The sequence below is a fragment of the Hyperolius riggenbachi genome, chromosome 10, assembly GCF_040937935.1.
Source record: "Hyperolius riggenbachi isolate aHypRig1 chromosome 10, aHypRig1.pri, whole genome shotgun sequence".
NCBI lineage: Eukaryota > Metazoa > Chordata > Amphibia > Anura > Hyperoliidae > Hyperolius > Hyperolius riggenbachi.
Window position 1 is genome coordinate 271517486 of NC_090655.1, and position 16555 is coordinate 271534040.

At 45.5% G+C, this 16555-nt stretch overlaps 1 protein-coding gene across 1 annotated transcript in view; it reads right to left on the minus strand.

Moving 5' to 3' along the window:
- Positions 1-7753: 7753 nt before the first annotated feature.
- The window catches only part of LOC137537201 (zinc finger protein 208-like), a 176477-nt gene continuing 167675 nt past the window's right edge, over positions 7754-16555 (minus strand). The window contains exon 9 of the mRNA XM_068259309.1: positions 7754-11482. Within this exon, the coding sequence (XP_068115410.1) occupies positions 9942-11482 (1541 nt within the window). The 3' untranslated portion in view covers positions 7754-9941. The remainder of the gene's footprint in view (positions 11483-16555) is intronic.

Genomic DNA, 16555 nt, shown 5'->3' on the forward strand with positions numbered 1-16555 from the left:
GAGGGGGTGTCTGTATTAGAGAGGTGAAGTCTGGCCGGGTCCCTGTACCACCTGGCAAACATTTTATAGCTTCTCTCTTGGCGTCTGACAGAAGGGGAGAGTTTCTGAGACAGGATGAAGGCATTTCCCATGTTACGGCTGGGAGGGGTGAGCCTATATCTCTGTCCCACCTATCTGTGACTCTGCTGAGGTTGTTGTCTGTGCATTGAGGTATGAGGATGTCATGCAGATTACATAGTGCATGTGTCACTCTCTCAGACTGTAAAACAAAATACAGAGGAATGCCGAGAGCCCAATATAGTGTAGTGTGTTGAGGCAAATGTCAATCAAATGTATATTGAGAAGTAATACTCACAAACATGGGTTACCACCAACCCAACCACTGCATAAGCAGATGGGGAAAGACACCTGTCCCCGCTCAGGTTAGAAGTCACTCTCTGTGGCAGGAAGAAGGGGGATGCACCCCTCCAACTAGGGTGGATAAAACTATGTCATGCAAGTAATAAACAGAGGCGCCAGAGCAGGATAAAATACACTAAAACCATTTAAAAAGGGAGGTAGCGGAGGATTTACCTCCAGGTAATAGTATCAAATACGTTTCTATTCAAAAAAAATCTCTTTATTGTTCTCAATCACAAAAATACAGGTAAAAGACTTCAATGGGACGCATTTCGTGGGACAACACACTTCTTCAGGAAATATTGTGGAGCATCTCTCAGTACAAGAAGCAAAGCTTGGCATCTCAGGCTGTGCACAGAGACTTTCAAAAGAGGTCAAAGATCTAAGAGTTGGAGTTTAGCCAAGAAGTTGGGTTTTGAATTAGCTAATCATTTTTTTTCTCCATGGAAGAGTAAAATGCCGCAACGGACACATTTCAAGGCCTCCCATTTAATGAGGGTGGGGTCTCATGCGTTTTGTGACTCCGAGTGAAATCTACTATGGCCGCCTTTAGATTGGAGACGCAGTCTACATCTTTCAGCAGATTATTGTTCATACGCCAATGAAATCCTGTTCTTTACATATAACTGTAATAATCTCCTCTGTGAGGTCTGTTTTGTCTTCGAAAACTACTGCAGCCAGACTATGCTGGCTGCTGTCTGCAGAGATTTTCTGACCTTTACAATGAACGAATTGTCCATTTGCATCTCATTCGCATTCCATTGTGGTGTGGTCTGCTATTCTGAATTCAAGTGCTATGCTGTTTGCATGGGGATGCATGAACTTATGAGATGCAGACTAAGTGAATGCAGATGGCTGCCTTGTCCTTTTGCATGCTTCTCTCCGATTGGTGTGTTCATCCATAAAAATCACTTCCTGAGTCTGCCTCCCCGCCCGACATATTGTTAGTCTATGCAGTCCTAGGTCTTTGCAGTCCTGACATATTGCTAGGACTGCAGTCCTGGGTCTTTGTTCATGCGAATACTTCGTGTTAGCACTCATACCTTTTTATAGCTGTAATAATAACTTTCATTATTGTATTGATATTCTGTGTCAGACCTTAGTCAGATCCTGGTGTGTTTGATCCGGCAGGACCCCGGGGATTCACACATAGCTTAGGTTTATTATTGTAATTATTATTGATATTCTGTGTTGACCTTTTGCTTGTACCTCTGACTCCGCTCTCTGCCTCCTGATTCTGTACTGTGCTTATCTGATCTGTTGCCGATTCTCTGCCTGATTACCGACCCTGGTCTCTGCCTAACGATTCTGTACTGCATCTCCCATCTGTTGCCGACTCCTGATTGTTTGACCACTCTGCTACCAGTGGGTTCCTCCCACTGGGGCTTCCCGCCTTGGTGGCAATCGCCACTTTACTGTGCACCAAACACGTGTACTTCTCATGATAATAAAGTATACTGATTTGTTATGTTCTGTACTGTTTGTATTGCTCATTGCTGCATTCGCATTGAGCAATTTCTGTCTGGCATGTATGGATGCTCTGTGAATGAATGCCTGTTTCCTCAAAGTCTGCTGTCAGTTTGACAGACATTCATCTGATCTGTGGTAGATCAGTTCCTGTTCCTGTTCTGATATATTATATTGCTCATCGCTGCATTCGCTTTGTGCAATTTCTGTCTGGCATCTGTGGATGGTTCAGGGGATTAGTCTTGCTGTGCCCCACAGCTCCACCTGCTGGCTGGATTTGTTCCTCCCCAGGTGTATTCCATTACTGGGCTCCTCTGTCTGAACGCTTGTGGAGATCTCCTCAGAGTCAGCGTACACGCTGTGCGATGACCGTGGAGATCGTTCCCACAATCGTTACAATCACAGCATGGCGCACATCTTACACACACACACACACACACACACACACACACACACACACACACACACACACACACACACACTGCATTATGGTGTGTCCATAGGGTGTCAGGCTGGTTATGGAGTACAGTCCATAGGACAAGGGAGGGGTATGAGGGAAGTTAGGGACTCGGGGGACATTTTAGAATTAGCACACACAAAGGTCAAGTATAAAAGGTTTATTAGAAAATATTTGTAACAAGCAAATCACACAAAAAAACCCTCTTAGTAATAAAACATATGTAGACATAACAAGGCCCATACTAGGGATGATTAATGAGATGCAAATTATTCTGATTTCATGCAGGATTATGTAAATGTTGTATGCAAATTTATGCAGCTGGAAAATGGACCAATGAAGTCCTACCAAGGTGTAAATTGCTTGGTCCACTTTCAAGCCGCATATATTTGCATTTGGAATGCACATAATACTGTATGAACTATTTGCATCACAAACATGTGGCATTTTCCTGCCTAAACCATATTTAGTTGCACCCACTGTAGGCCTTTTTAAATAAATGATAAATGGTGATTTGCAGCCACTGTAGCAGAGGCCTTACATATGTGGCATGCTGAGCTTCACCTGCCTATACATGTTTGGGAAGTAACAGCACGTCCCTTCTGCAGATCAGCACATAGGCCACGCACACAGGAAGTCACCCCACCATGACCCTACTACCTCTTGCAGTCAGGATCAGTCCTCAAATAAAAATGTCTGTCTTGTGCCTCCTGACTTAAAGGAAACTGTAACGAGATGGATATGGGGGCTGCCATGTTTATTTCCTTTTAAACAATACCAGATGCCTGGCTATCCTGCTGATACTCTGCTTCTAATACTTTTAGTCAAAGACCCTGAACAAGCATGTAGCATATCAGGTGTTTGACATTTTTGTCAAATATGATAAGATTAGCTGCATGCTTGTTTCTGGTGCGATTCAGACACTACTGCTGACAAATAGTCAGCAGGGCTGCCAGGCAACTAGTATTGTTTAAATGGAAATAGATATGGCAGCCTCCACATACCTCTCCTTACAGTTGTCCTTTAAGGGTAAAAATATGGTACTTTGGAAAGTACAGGGTGGATGCAAACATCGTGTAAAGTTTGTGTTAAATGTGAACACTGGGGGGGGGGGGGGGAGGCGTGGCAAACATGGCAAGCTGAGTAGACGTCTTTGTTAGAGCTCCGCTACCCGGCTTATCCCTGACAGATTACTAACGGGCTACAGACCTCGGAATCTTATATAACTTTAACTGGAGACCCGTGTAGAACTGAGGAGATACGCTGGAGTCGTGGTGCCTGCCTCCAGACGGAGAAAACCTCCCGGGACCTTCGGTGGAAGCGAGCTGGGAGTCCAGTGCTGGGCCTGAGAGGACGCTGAGAGTCACACACCGCGCCTCTCCATACCCCGATATGCCACCTAAGGTGAACAAAGAAAAAGAGGACCAGGTTGAACCTACGGAACAACCGCCCTCTACCCCACTTCAACAGCTCTCCTCTAACCGAGGAAAGCAGAACAAAGATGGCGGAAGCCCACGAGAACATGCGGAGGACAGAGCGGACATGCCGACTCCCGCTGAACTCTTGGAAGCTATTCGCACCTGCCAAACCACGCTAACGGTCAAGATAGACCATCTGGACACGGGGCTGAGCCTACTTAGGAGCAATATGGGCAAGCTACGTGATAGAACCAAGGAACTGGAACGCCGCACTTCAGATCTAGAGGACACAGTACAGGCGCAAAGAGTCGCACTCCCTGGGATACAACTACGGCTGACCCAGTTGGAAGGAAGATCGATAGATGCGGAGAACCGTAACCGCAGGAACAATTTAAGGATCCTGGGCTTACCAGAGGGAGCTGAGGGAAGTAACACCGCCACTTTTATTGAAGAAATGTTCCGTAAAGTCCTGCCAGCAGAGACCTTTTCTGATCACTTTGTAGTAGAGAGGGCACATCGAGTTCCAGCACGACTGGGCCCACCAGGAGCCCTTCCCCGTCCAGTCATCCTAAAGCTTCTCAATTTCAGGGATCGGGATGCTATTTTAACAGCAGCACGGAACGCCGGTGAGATTCACTTCAATAACGCTAAACTCATGATATTCCCTGACCATACAATGGAAACACAGAAGCAGAGGAAGTAATTCCAATATGTGAAAAACAAGCTTAAAGAACGTAACATCAGCTACTCTATGCAGTTCCCCGCAAAACTCCGTGTCCAAGACGGAGAGACCACACGTTTTTTTGAAAATCCTGAGGGCGCCATGAAGTGGATAGACACCTTGCCAAAGAAATGAGTGAGTACACTGGGGCTGATCTGTACTCCCTTTTCCCCCTCGTGCCGTTATTGGGTGTAGGGAATGTTCACCCTCGGTTTTTCTACTTTATTAATATGTACACTCTCGCACGAGAAGTTTAATGTTTAAGGGGGGGCTTGAACACTGAAGTCTGTGTGTGTTTTTACTGCACTGATCAGCTATAACATTTACAGCAACACAAAATGGCGGGCCTCTATAGCAGTTAGCTATATATACAATCAAACTGTCTTCTTCCCGCCGGCCTTTCCCGCACTTAGTTTCCCGCGCTTGGATGGGTGCCAACTTCTACGCAGCAATGCTGTACCCTGGGCGGCGCTAGCCATCAATCCTACCACCAAGTGTTTTTGCCTAGCTATGGCTGATGCTTTTAACTTTTACACTATGGCTGTCGTGAAACTTTTGCAATACGTAACTGCTAGACTCCTATGCCTGTGCTGTTTTGTTATACATATCTGCTGGTGCCGTACATCTTACGGAAGGATCTTCTTCACAAAGAACTCTGGAAACATCTTTAAGTCTGCGGACTGTGTGGGAAAGTGCACTCAAACCTGCTGCAACGCTAACATGTGGAGTATATTTTATTTCTGAATGTGGTTTTGCCTGCTTTTTTCCCCCGTCCTCTTGCTACAGGCCTCCCTTGAGACAGATAGCCCTGTGCATATGATATGTAAAGCCTTCGAACAGCCACCTTCTGAGATAATTTACTTTGTGCTACATCATATGACTGAATTTATGCAATAACTTTCTGACCTAAAGACCTTATCTACTAGTATAAGGTTATTGATACTGATGCTTAGCAGACTTGAATCATTAGCCTAAACAGAGCATATTATATAGGTGAAGGGACAGTCAGGTGTTGTGTGAGATTACCTTGGATAAAATATGCGTATAAATAATTTGTTACATCTTACTCGAGCCAGCAGATGGCAGCAAATCCTTTATAATGTCATAAAGATTCCTATATGCATGCATAGAGATTTAGAATAGAAGGGAGGTGGTGTGCTGAGATAGACCTGAGAACACAGAATGATTTGCTACAATATATACTGATAGAACCCTGCGCTCTGGCTCTTCGTTAGCTACCTGGATAGAAATTCCCCCACAAATACACCACATGGGACTACCTGTGAATTACTGAGAGAGATGCTTCTTTTCTATGAAAAATACTCTAATAGTCTTGAAACCCCTATGGTGGTAATATGTTGTAGTTCCCTTTGCTGCTTGACTGCTGCCTGATCGCTGGAGCACAGTAGGCGATGCCTTCTGCCTTAGTAATCCTGAGAAAAATAGGTCCCTAATTAGTACTCTATGCCGAAATACACACACTGCTGATACCTACCACTAAAATAAAACTTAATGCGGTTAATCCCACTCTCTGGATTACCTGGAGCACACTATGGAAGTATTGAGCTCTATGTACATACTATCTGTACACATGGGATTTGCTATTTGTGCATGCTTATCTAGGGGTCGCATCCGCATCTTCTTGTATCACACTAAAAAGAATAACTAGAAGTCCCCGCAATAGTTAATAAATGGTCTGCGATGGCTCTACCGCTATAACTTCCATATGCATGATTAAGTTAGTTTCCTCCCAGCTAGCCTGGGTGTAGCTGGGCAGCGGGTCTAGTCAGTTCGCTTGCCACCCCCTCAACCATCAGTGTGTGTAGAATACACACTGGTGCACTAAGTTTTAGCCCACCACTCAGTAGATAACTGAGTGAGGGCTGGGGGTTTGTGGGTCAAAGCTACTTTGCCTGTTGGTAAACATAGCAGGGCGGGTTTTTGTGGGGTTTACAGGATTTGTCTAGGTCTTGTTTATAAGTGAACGTACCATGATGATTAACTCTGTCTTCATTATCTACTCTCTCTCTTTATTCCTTTTCCTAATCTGTCCTCTCTTGGACAACAAGGTGTTAAAATATATTACATGTATCTCTGATAGATAAAATTTAAGTATAATGGCAAATACTTAAAGAGAGACTGAAGCGAGAATAAATGTCGCTTCAGACCTTAGATTTAGCGGGGCATGTGTGCCCCTGCTAAAAAGCCGCTATAGCGTGGCTTAACGGGGGTCCCTTCACCCCCAAATCCCCCTCCGTAATGCGGGGGAGCGCTTCCTGGTTGGGGCAGGGCTAACCGCCGCAGCCCTGCCACACGCGCGTCTGTCAGCGCGTATCTCCACCTCTCCCCCGCCCCTCTCAGTCTTCCTTCACTGAGAAGGGCGGGGGAAAGGCGGCGATGCGCGGCTGATAGACGCGACTGGAGGCAGGGCTGCAGCCGTTAGCCCTGCCTCCAGGAGCGACCAAGCCTGCGACCAAGTGTCGCAGTGGGGGGTTTGGGGACCCCCGTTTAGCGGCGCTATTGCGGCGGTTTAGCAGGGGCACACGTGCCCCTGCTAACTATGAGCTCTGAAGCGAGATTTATTCTCGCTTCAGAGTCTCTTTAACAAACGAATGTGCCGTCCAGCTTGACCTGTGTCTCTTGGAATGTTCGGGGCCTTAACTCCAAATTTAAGAGGGCGTTAGTTTTTGAATATCTCAAAAAATATAGGCCTCATATATGTGTCCTGCAAGAAACTCATCTAATCGGCAGCACTATTATGGCCCTAAAAAAACCATGGGTTGGACACTATTTTCATTCTACGTATTCTACCCACTCCAGGGGAGTTAGTGTGCTGTTTCACAAATCTTTGAACACGGCAGTCCATCAGGTCAGGCTGGACACATTTGGTAGATATGTATTGATACGGGCAACTATTTACGGAATCTCTTTTATTGTTGTGGGCATGTATCTCCCGCCTGCTGGGGACACGACGCTACTAAATGATATAATTAACATTATAGCTCAGCTCCCACCGGCCAAGGTTATTTGGGCTGGGGACTTTAACCTAGCACCAAACCCTACAATCGATAGACTGACTTACACCACTCCTGAACGATTTGATTTATGCTCATGGGCGGATACGCACACACTAGTTGATGTGTGGAGTTGGAAATATCCAGACTCCAAAAAATACACCTGCACTTCTCTAACACATAAAACTTTATCTAGGATAGATATCATATACACAACTGGCGATGTTCTGCCGATGATTCATGCAGTGGATATTCTCCCTGGGGGGGGGGGGGGGGGGGGATCACTCTCCAACACTCATTGAACTGAAAATGGAAGAAACCCTACGAACTAAATCCTGGAGGTTGTCCAGATACTGGATAACGGATCCAGTGGTGGACGAGGCTATAACTAAAAATCTGCAAAATTATTGGGTTGATAATGAAGAAACGGCCTCCTCGGATGTGGTTTGGGATGCTCAAAAGGCCTGTGTTAGGGGATATTACATAGCGGAAATTGCCAAAGTCAGAACACAAAATAATATTCTGCTTAAAAATGCTGAAACTAATGCCGAACAAGCCGAAAATAAGTATATTGAGTAAAAATCTACTCAGGCTTTTAAGGACTGGCAGTCATCCCTAAATAGGGTAGAACTTCTGAGAATTAACTGCTGTGAAAAGGCTATGTTGGCTAAATCACAGCACATTTTTGCTAAAGGGGATAAAAATGATAAACTCTTAGCGTGGCTACTCAGAGATATGTCCCCTAGCATGACTATACCCATAATCACATCCGAGGAGGGTAATAAGTATGAAGAACAGCTGCATATAGAACGGGTGTTCATGAAATACTATACCCAGCTATACACCTCCAAAGCTGATTATTCGCCCTCCCAACTAATTGATTTTCTAAACACAATCCCCTTCCCTACGTTGACTGAGGAACATTCAAAGATGCACCCCTGACCCTGGACGAGATCACGGATGCCATCTCTGGGCTGCAGTGTGGTAAATCCCCTGGCTTAGACGGATATCCGTCGGAATATTACAAACATTACCACCAAATCCTACCCCAAAGTTACTCGATACAATAAAAGCAGCCCTTGACATGGATAAGCCTCCAGCCTCATGGGCGGAAGCTTTGATCACACTAATACAGAAACCAGGCAAGGACCCCCCATTTATGCACCTCGTATAGACCGATCTCGCTGATCAATGTGGATGCCAAGATACTAGCAAAAGCACTGGCTAATAGACTTAGCAAGTGTATCCTTACTCTCATACATCCGGATCAATCCGGGTTTATGCCAGGGAAGGGCACGGATATCAATCTCAGGAGACTACATACTAATTTAGTGGCCAACCATCATAATAAGGGGGATAGGGTGATCGCTTCTTTAGACAATGAAAAAGCGTTTGACTCGGTAGAGTGGGGTTTTCTCTGGGAAGTAATGGCCAGATTTGGCATAGGTGCCAACTTTATTAAGATTAAATAGAGGCATGAGACAGGGGTGCCCCCTTTCGCCGAGTCTGTTTGCCTTGGCTATTGAGCCACTGGCGATTATGATTAGACAGTCAACTACTATTCATGGGCTTAAATTGGGTAGGCTTAAAGAGAAAATTTCTCTTTATGCGGATGACATTCTTTTGTACCTGGAGGACTCTGGCCCTTCCCTGGCTGCAAATAAATCAAAATCGATCCTTTTTCCACTAGATAAAGACCCCTCCTCCTACTCTAACTCTGGTTTAGCCTTGCAATGGTCCGGAAAATTCACATACCTGGGTATTACTTCAACCCGTTCACTGGTGGATGGATGTGAAATGGTAGCACCTTTCATTATTACATTGCAGCAATTACACCTGAGACAAGGTACAGAGTCCCTTCTATCTTTAGGTACATTCACTTTCTTTCTGGACAAAGTATCCAACTTGCATACCCAGCTCTTAATTCTCTGACCTCGGCTGTACTCAGAAACCAGCAGATCACTGAAGTGATTCCCATAGGTAGGATCTTGGCTCAGGATCAGCCAGAATTTACCAACCACAGAGTGAATACGCTCAGATGACTGTAGCTGCACATAAAGGGTATAAGTGCAGACTTGTTTTTACCTTGGGAAGCAATAAGCTGCGTCTATCAATAGCTCTGACCTCCCCACTGACCTTCCACAGGACATGCTCATCATAACCCTTCTCTATCATCTTACTGACCAAAACTGCCGACATCGTCACAATCCTCCTAACTTGGCCAAATGTGCTGAGCCCTCAGATCACCAAAGCAGACAAAGGAGGGTCCATTGTGGTCCAGGTCAGGCCAGGGCACAGAATGTGGGTGGAGCTATGCTACAATTCAACTGTAAATATCACTACAAGAAATGTGACAGAGACCCAACCCAGACTGCAGTAATAGAGCTTCTCATCAGCGATGAGAGGGGGATAAGCAGAGCTGGACAAGCCTGTTATTGGCTGCTGCACTCCTCTCTCCATCCTCTCTACTTCCAGCTATGCTGGGGAGATGGAGAGCAGTGTGCTGTGGCCAGTTCAGGTTCACTGATGGTGAAGCTATGTTTCCCTGACCCTTGCTTACCACCAATGTGAGTTCTCTCATGTCTGACAAGACTTGCTTTCACACAAAAACATTTCCCACACTCAGCACATGAATAGGGCTTCTCACCAGTGTGAGATCTCTCATGTATGACAAGGCTTCTTTTATCACCAAAACATTTCCCACACTCAGCACATGAATAGGGCTTCTCACCAGTGTGAGATCTCTCATGTATGACAAGGCTTCTTTTATCACCAAAACATTTCCCACACTCAGCACATGAATAGGGCTTCTCACCAGTGTGAGATCTCTCATGTATGACAAGGCTTCTTTTATCACCAAAACATTTCCCACACTCAGCACATGAATAGGGCTTCTCACCAGTGTGAGATCTCTCATGTATGACAAGATGTGGTTTTCGCCCAAAACATTTCCCACACTCAGCACATGAATAGGGCTTCTCACCAGTGTGAGATCTCTCATGTATGACAAGGCTTCTTTTATCACCAAAACATTTCCCACACTCAGCGCATGAATACGGCATCTCACCAGTGTGCGCTCTCTCATGTATGACAAGGCTTCTTTTTTCACCAAAACATTTCCCACACTCAGCACATGAATAGGGCTTCTCACCAGTGTGAGATCTCTCATGACTGACAAGGTTTCTTTTTGTACCAAAACATTTCCCACACTCAGAACATGAATAGGGATTCTCACCAGTGTGAGATCTCTTATGCGTGACAAGGGTTGATTTCCGTGCAAAACATTTCCCACACTCACCACATGAATATGGCTTCTCACCAGTGTGAGATCTCTTGTGTGTGACAAGATGTGATTTAAGAGCAAAAGATTTCCCACACTCAGCACACGAATAGGGCCTTTCACCAGTGTGAAATCTCTCATGAACGACAAGGGTTCCTTTTTCTCCAAAACACTTCCCACACTCAGCACATGAATAGGGCTTCTCAGCAGCGTGAGATTTCTCATGTCTGACAAGGTATGATTTATGTGCAAAACATTTCCCACACTCAGCACATGAATGCGGCTTTTCACCAGTGTGAGTGCTCAAATGTCTAACAAGGGTATCTTTAGCTCTAAAACATTTTCCACACTCAGTACATGAAAAGGGCCTTTCACCAGTGTGAGATCTCTCATGCACAACAAGGGGTCTTTTTGCTCCAAAACATTTCCCACACTCAGCACACGAAAAGCACTTCTCACCAGTGTGAGATCTCTCATGTGTGACAAGTTTTGATTTCCATGCAAAACATTTCCCACACGTGGAACAGGAATGAGACCCTCCAGCAAGGGGAGAGCTGTGCTGGGTATGAGGCCCCTCAGGGTTAGACAGGTGAGAGGAGTCTGGGGGAATATTTGGTGTAACCAGGATATCTGCAGAAGACTCTTGTCCAGTGTCATCATCCTTTGAGCAGTCTGTGGATACAGAGAGACGAGTCTCTGAGAGGTTCCTGATGCCGGGACTCCGCCCTGCAAATAGAGAAACATCATTACTTCCTGTTAGAGAATTTTGAGGGGAGGGACAATTATCATTAGGGATGGTCAGTGAGCTGCTGATAATTCCATGTTGGTGTTTAATTCCTCATTTCACTTAATCAACTTAGGCTATTTTGTGCAGATACATCACATAAAATAAGATTAAAAAACAATAAAATTACAGGTTTGAATGTAACAAAATAAGTACCAAGCGGGGGGGGGGATGACTGAGGGAGGGGTGAATACTTTTGCAAGGCACTGTACTCACCCACTGGGCTATGAGGAGGAGGAGCCGGAGATGGCAGCCTTGGCAAGTTGCTCTCTCTGTTTTTGTTTTTTTAATATTGCCTTGTGCAACCCAACCCAGATAACCTTCCCCAGTGAACAAATACTGAGCATTCAGAACTTAGCTGTACCTTATCTACCCCTGGATACTTCATCTACTCTTAGCCTTCTGGGGATTCTGACCAGTGGAGCTACAGTACTGAATCAGGCAGTGAGGCTTAGAAGAAGAGGCAAGCTCTCCGGGATCCAGGTGCAGTTTTGGCATAGAGGACTGTGTTCACCACTACCTGGAATCATACTCTCTAATGTCAGGTCAATATGCAACAAACTAGATGAGCTTCAACTACTGATCAGGACTAAGAAGGACTTTTACCTCTCTGCTGCTCTTTGCTTCACAGAAACTTGGCTGTCTGAGCTGATTCCAGACAATGCTTTGCAGATTAATGGATTTACACTCTATAGATCTGACCAGGACCCGCTTATTTCTGGGAATACCAAAGGAGGAGGGCTCTGTTTCTATATAAATGATGAGTGGTGTAAGGATGTCACAGTTATTAGGAGGACATGCTCGGCTGGGCTGGGAACACTCTCCATAAACTGCAGACCTTCCTATTTACCCCTTTCTTCATTTATTCTGGTTGATGTGTACATCCCTCCACAAACATGCATGCAGCCGGCCCTCCAGGAACTCGCAGATCAGATCACCGAGGTGGAGAGGGGACACCCGGATTCTTTTCTCATCATTCTAGAGGACTTCAACAGTGCCAACCTAAACAGAGAACTTCCAAATTACAAGCAACTAGAGGAAGTAAAACACCTGATCACTGTTACACTATGGCCAAGGACTCATCACCCGGTCTGCAGAGCAGCTCTGGGGAGCTCTGATCATGCTGTGATATGGCCCATCCCAACACACAGAGACTAAAAACCACCAAACCTGTAGTGTCCACAGGTAAGAGATGAGCTGCTTTGATTCAACAGACTGGAACATATTCAAAGACTCCACCAATCAGCAGAAAGAATAATTGGCTGCAGTTTACCTTCCATGCAAGATCTTTATGCTAGCAGGTAGAGAAAGAGAGCGACCAAGATAGCCTCTCACCTTGCTCAATCCATCTTCCAGCTTATGCCTTCAGGAGTGAGATACCGGTCAATCACAACAAAAACTTCCAGGCACAGAAAAGATCCTCCCCTCAGGCAGAAGCCATGCTTAATGCAGAACCACGCTAGGGCTGCTAGGACTGGAAAGCATTACAGCATAGAACTGAAAATGAACGCTTCTCACCATGTTTACTATCACTATAACTTATATACGGTCCTTGACTTGTAATATCTATACTGTCTCTCCTTGTATTTTATCTGTGTCTGTGTTAGGATTCCTCCTGTGACATGTTCTGTCCATTGCAGGTGGAGCCGAAAATGGACAGTTCTGGCTTGTCAGTCTGCATTCGGTTGTGCATTCGCAATGAGTCACATTGTCATTTGCAATTGCTCTGCAGTTCTGGACAGCTCAGAATGCTGTCATTTTTCCACCAATGGTTTACTACAGCTGTACTGCAGCCAGATAGCCCTGGATTTCCTGCATGTATGTTCTTGCATAGTACTGCATGCATTTGTTATGATGGTCGTTCAGCTAGCAAATGGTATTCAAGCCAGCTTAGGATTGAATGATTACCATTCAGCTGTGTTGAGATTTGCATGCTTGCATCCATTGGCTGATGCCAGCATAAAAGCCTGCCTCTCCTGTTAGGCCCCGGCCCATCATAGTTTCAGCTCTGTCTAGGCTGTTACTGGGTCCCTTGATATTGTAAAATATATTCCTTGTCTTAGTTCAGTTATCCTGTGGAGCTACGTTTATGTATTTCCCACGGGGACATATATACGTACTCCTTCTAGTATAAAGATCTGTATTGCCTAGCCTTGTTCGCTGTATTGCTCCTGATCCTAGCCAGTCTTCCTTGCTTATGTTATATATCGGTTCATTGCCGATATATACATATGTTAGTCAGTCGTTTGTAGTTTCATTGATAGCTATAAATTGTACTATGCTAGGAAATCATATATATTGTATATTTGTCTGTGTATTACGTTTGCCTGCCTTTTGACTCTGCTATTGCCTGTCCTTGCGAGGTAGCCATTGCTGTGGTTGCTATTGGCTACCTCACTCCAGTCTGTCTTGTATCTGTCTGAATGTTTGCTATCGCAAGAGCAGCGCAACATCGCACTGCACTGTCATTGCGTCTTATCAGAGGCCTAGAGCTGCAGTTGCTCTGGGCAGCCTGTGTAGCCTCTTCCATTATCCAGCTCTTAGCCTTGCTGTTGTGGATAGTCGGAAAGTATGACCCCCCCAGCATAACAGTCTGTTAAGTAACCGTAAAGTCAAATTCTTTGTACAGGTGAACTTATTTGGCCAAATAAAGTTGAATCTGATTCATGATTGTTCAGATGATTATCAAAATCATAAAAAAAAAAGACATCAGGGATACAAACAGCCCCAGGTGCTTCTGTGTTTACAATATTTTCATTTAGCCATTTTTGTGTGTAAGGAGAGGCCTTCCCCATACAGTACAGCAGCAAGGTGAGAGGTGTGCAGTGTAACAGTGCATGTGACTATATTCTCTATCAGCTGCAGCCATTATCTCTGTGTGTAAGGAGAGGCCTTCCCCATACAGTACAGCAGCAAGGTGAGAGGTGTGCAGTGTAACAGTGCATGTGACTATATTCTCTATCAGCTGCCGCCATTATCTCTGTGTGTAAGGAGAGGCCTTCCCCATACAGTACAGCAGCAAGGTGAGAGGTGTGCAGTGTAACAGTGCATGTGACTATATTCTCTATCAGCTGCAGCCATTATCTCTGTGTGTAAGGAGAGGCCTTCCCCATACAGTACAGCAGCAAGGTGAGAGGTGTGCAGTGTAACAGTGCATGTGACTATATTCTCTATCAGCTGCAGCCATTATCTCTGTGTGTAAGGAGAGGCCTTCCACATACAGTACAGCAGCAAGGTGAGAGGTGTGCAGTGTAACAGTGCATGTGACTATATTCTCTATCAGCTGCAGCCATTATCTCTGTGTGTAAGGAGAGGCCTTCCCCATACAGTACAGCAGCAAGGTGAGAGGTGTGCAGTGTAACAGTGCATGTGAATATATTCTCTATCAGCTGCAGCCATTATCTGTGTGTGTAAGGAGAGGCCTTCCACATACAGTACAGCAGCAAGGTGAGAGGTGTGCAGTGTAACAGTGCATGTGACTATATTCTCTATCAGCTGCAGCCATTATCTCTGTGTGTAAGGAGAGGCCTTCCCCATACAGTACAGCAGCCAGGTGAGAGGTGTGCAGTGTAACAGTGCATGTGACTATATTCTCTATCAGCTGCAGCCATTATCTCTGTGTGTAAGGAGAGGCCTTCCACATACAGTACAGCAGCCAGGTGAGAGGAGTGCAGTGTAACAGTGCATGTGACTATATTCTCTATCAGCTGCAGCCATTATCTCTGTGTGTAAGGAGAGGCCTTCCCCATACAGTACAGCAGCAAGGTGAGAGGTGTGCAGTGTAACAGTGCATGTGACTATATTCTCTATCAGCTGCAGCCATTATCTCTGTGTGTAAGGAGAGGCCTTCCCCATACAGTACAGCAGCAAGGTGAGAGGTGTGCAGTGTAACAGTGCATGTGACTATATTCTCTATCAGCTGCAGCCATTATCTCTGTGTGTAAGGAGAGGCCTTCCCCATACAGTACAGCAGCAAGGTGAGAGGTGTGCAGTGTAACAGTGCATGTGACTATATTCTCTATCAGCTGCAGCCATTATCTCTGTGTGTAAGGAGAGGCCTTCCCCATACAGTACAGCAGCAAGGTGAGAGGTGTGCAGTGTAACAGTGCATGTGACTATATTCTCTATCAGCTGCAGCCATTATCTCTGTGTGTAAGGAGAGGCCTTCCCCATACAGTACAGCAGCAAGGTGAGAGGTGTGCAGTGTAACAGTGCATGTGACTATATTCTCTATCAGCTGCAGCCATTATCTCTGTGTGTAAGGAGAGGCCTTCCCCATACAGTACAGCAGCCAGGTGAGAGGTGTGCAGTGTAACAGTGCATGTGACTATATTCTCTATCAGCAGCAGCCATTATCTCTGTGTGTAAGGAGAGGCCTTCCCCATACAGTACAGCAGCAAGGTGAGAGGTGTGCAGTGTAACAGTGCATGTGACTATATTCTCTATCAGCTGCAGCCATTATCTCTGTGTGTAAGGAGAGGCCTTCCCCATACAGTACAACAGCCAGGTGAGAGGTGTGCAGTGTAACAGTGCATGTGACTATATTCTCTATCAGCTGCAGCCATTATCTGTGTGTGTAAGGAGAGGCCTTCCCCATACAGTACAGCAGCTAGGTGAGAGGTGTGCAGTGTAACAGTGCATGTGACTATATTCTCTATCAGCTGCAGCCATTATCTCTGTGTGTAAGGAGAGGCCTTCCACATACTGTACAGCAGCAAGGTGAGAGGTGTGCAGTGTAACAGTGCATGTGACTATATTCTCTATCAGCTGCAGCCATTATCTCTGTGTGTAAGGAGAGGCCTTCCCCATACAGTACAGCAGCAAGGTGAGAGGTGTGCAGTGTAACAGTGCATGTGACTATATTCTCTATCAGCTGCAGCCATTATCTCTGTGTGTAAGGAGAGGCCTTCCACATACAGTACAGCAGCAAGGTGAGAGGTGTGCAGTGTAACAGTGCATGTGACTATATTCTCTATCAGCTGCAGCCATTATCTCTGTGTGTAAGGAGAGGCCTT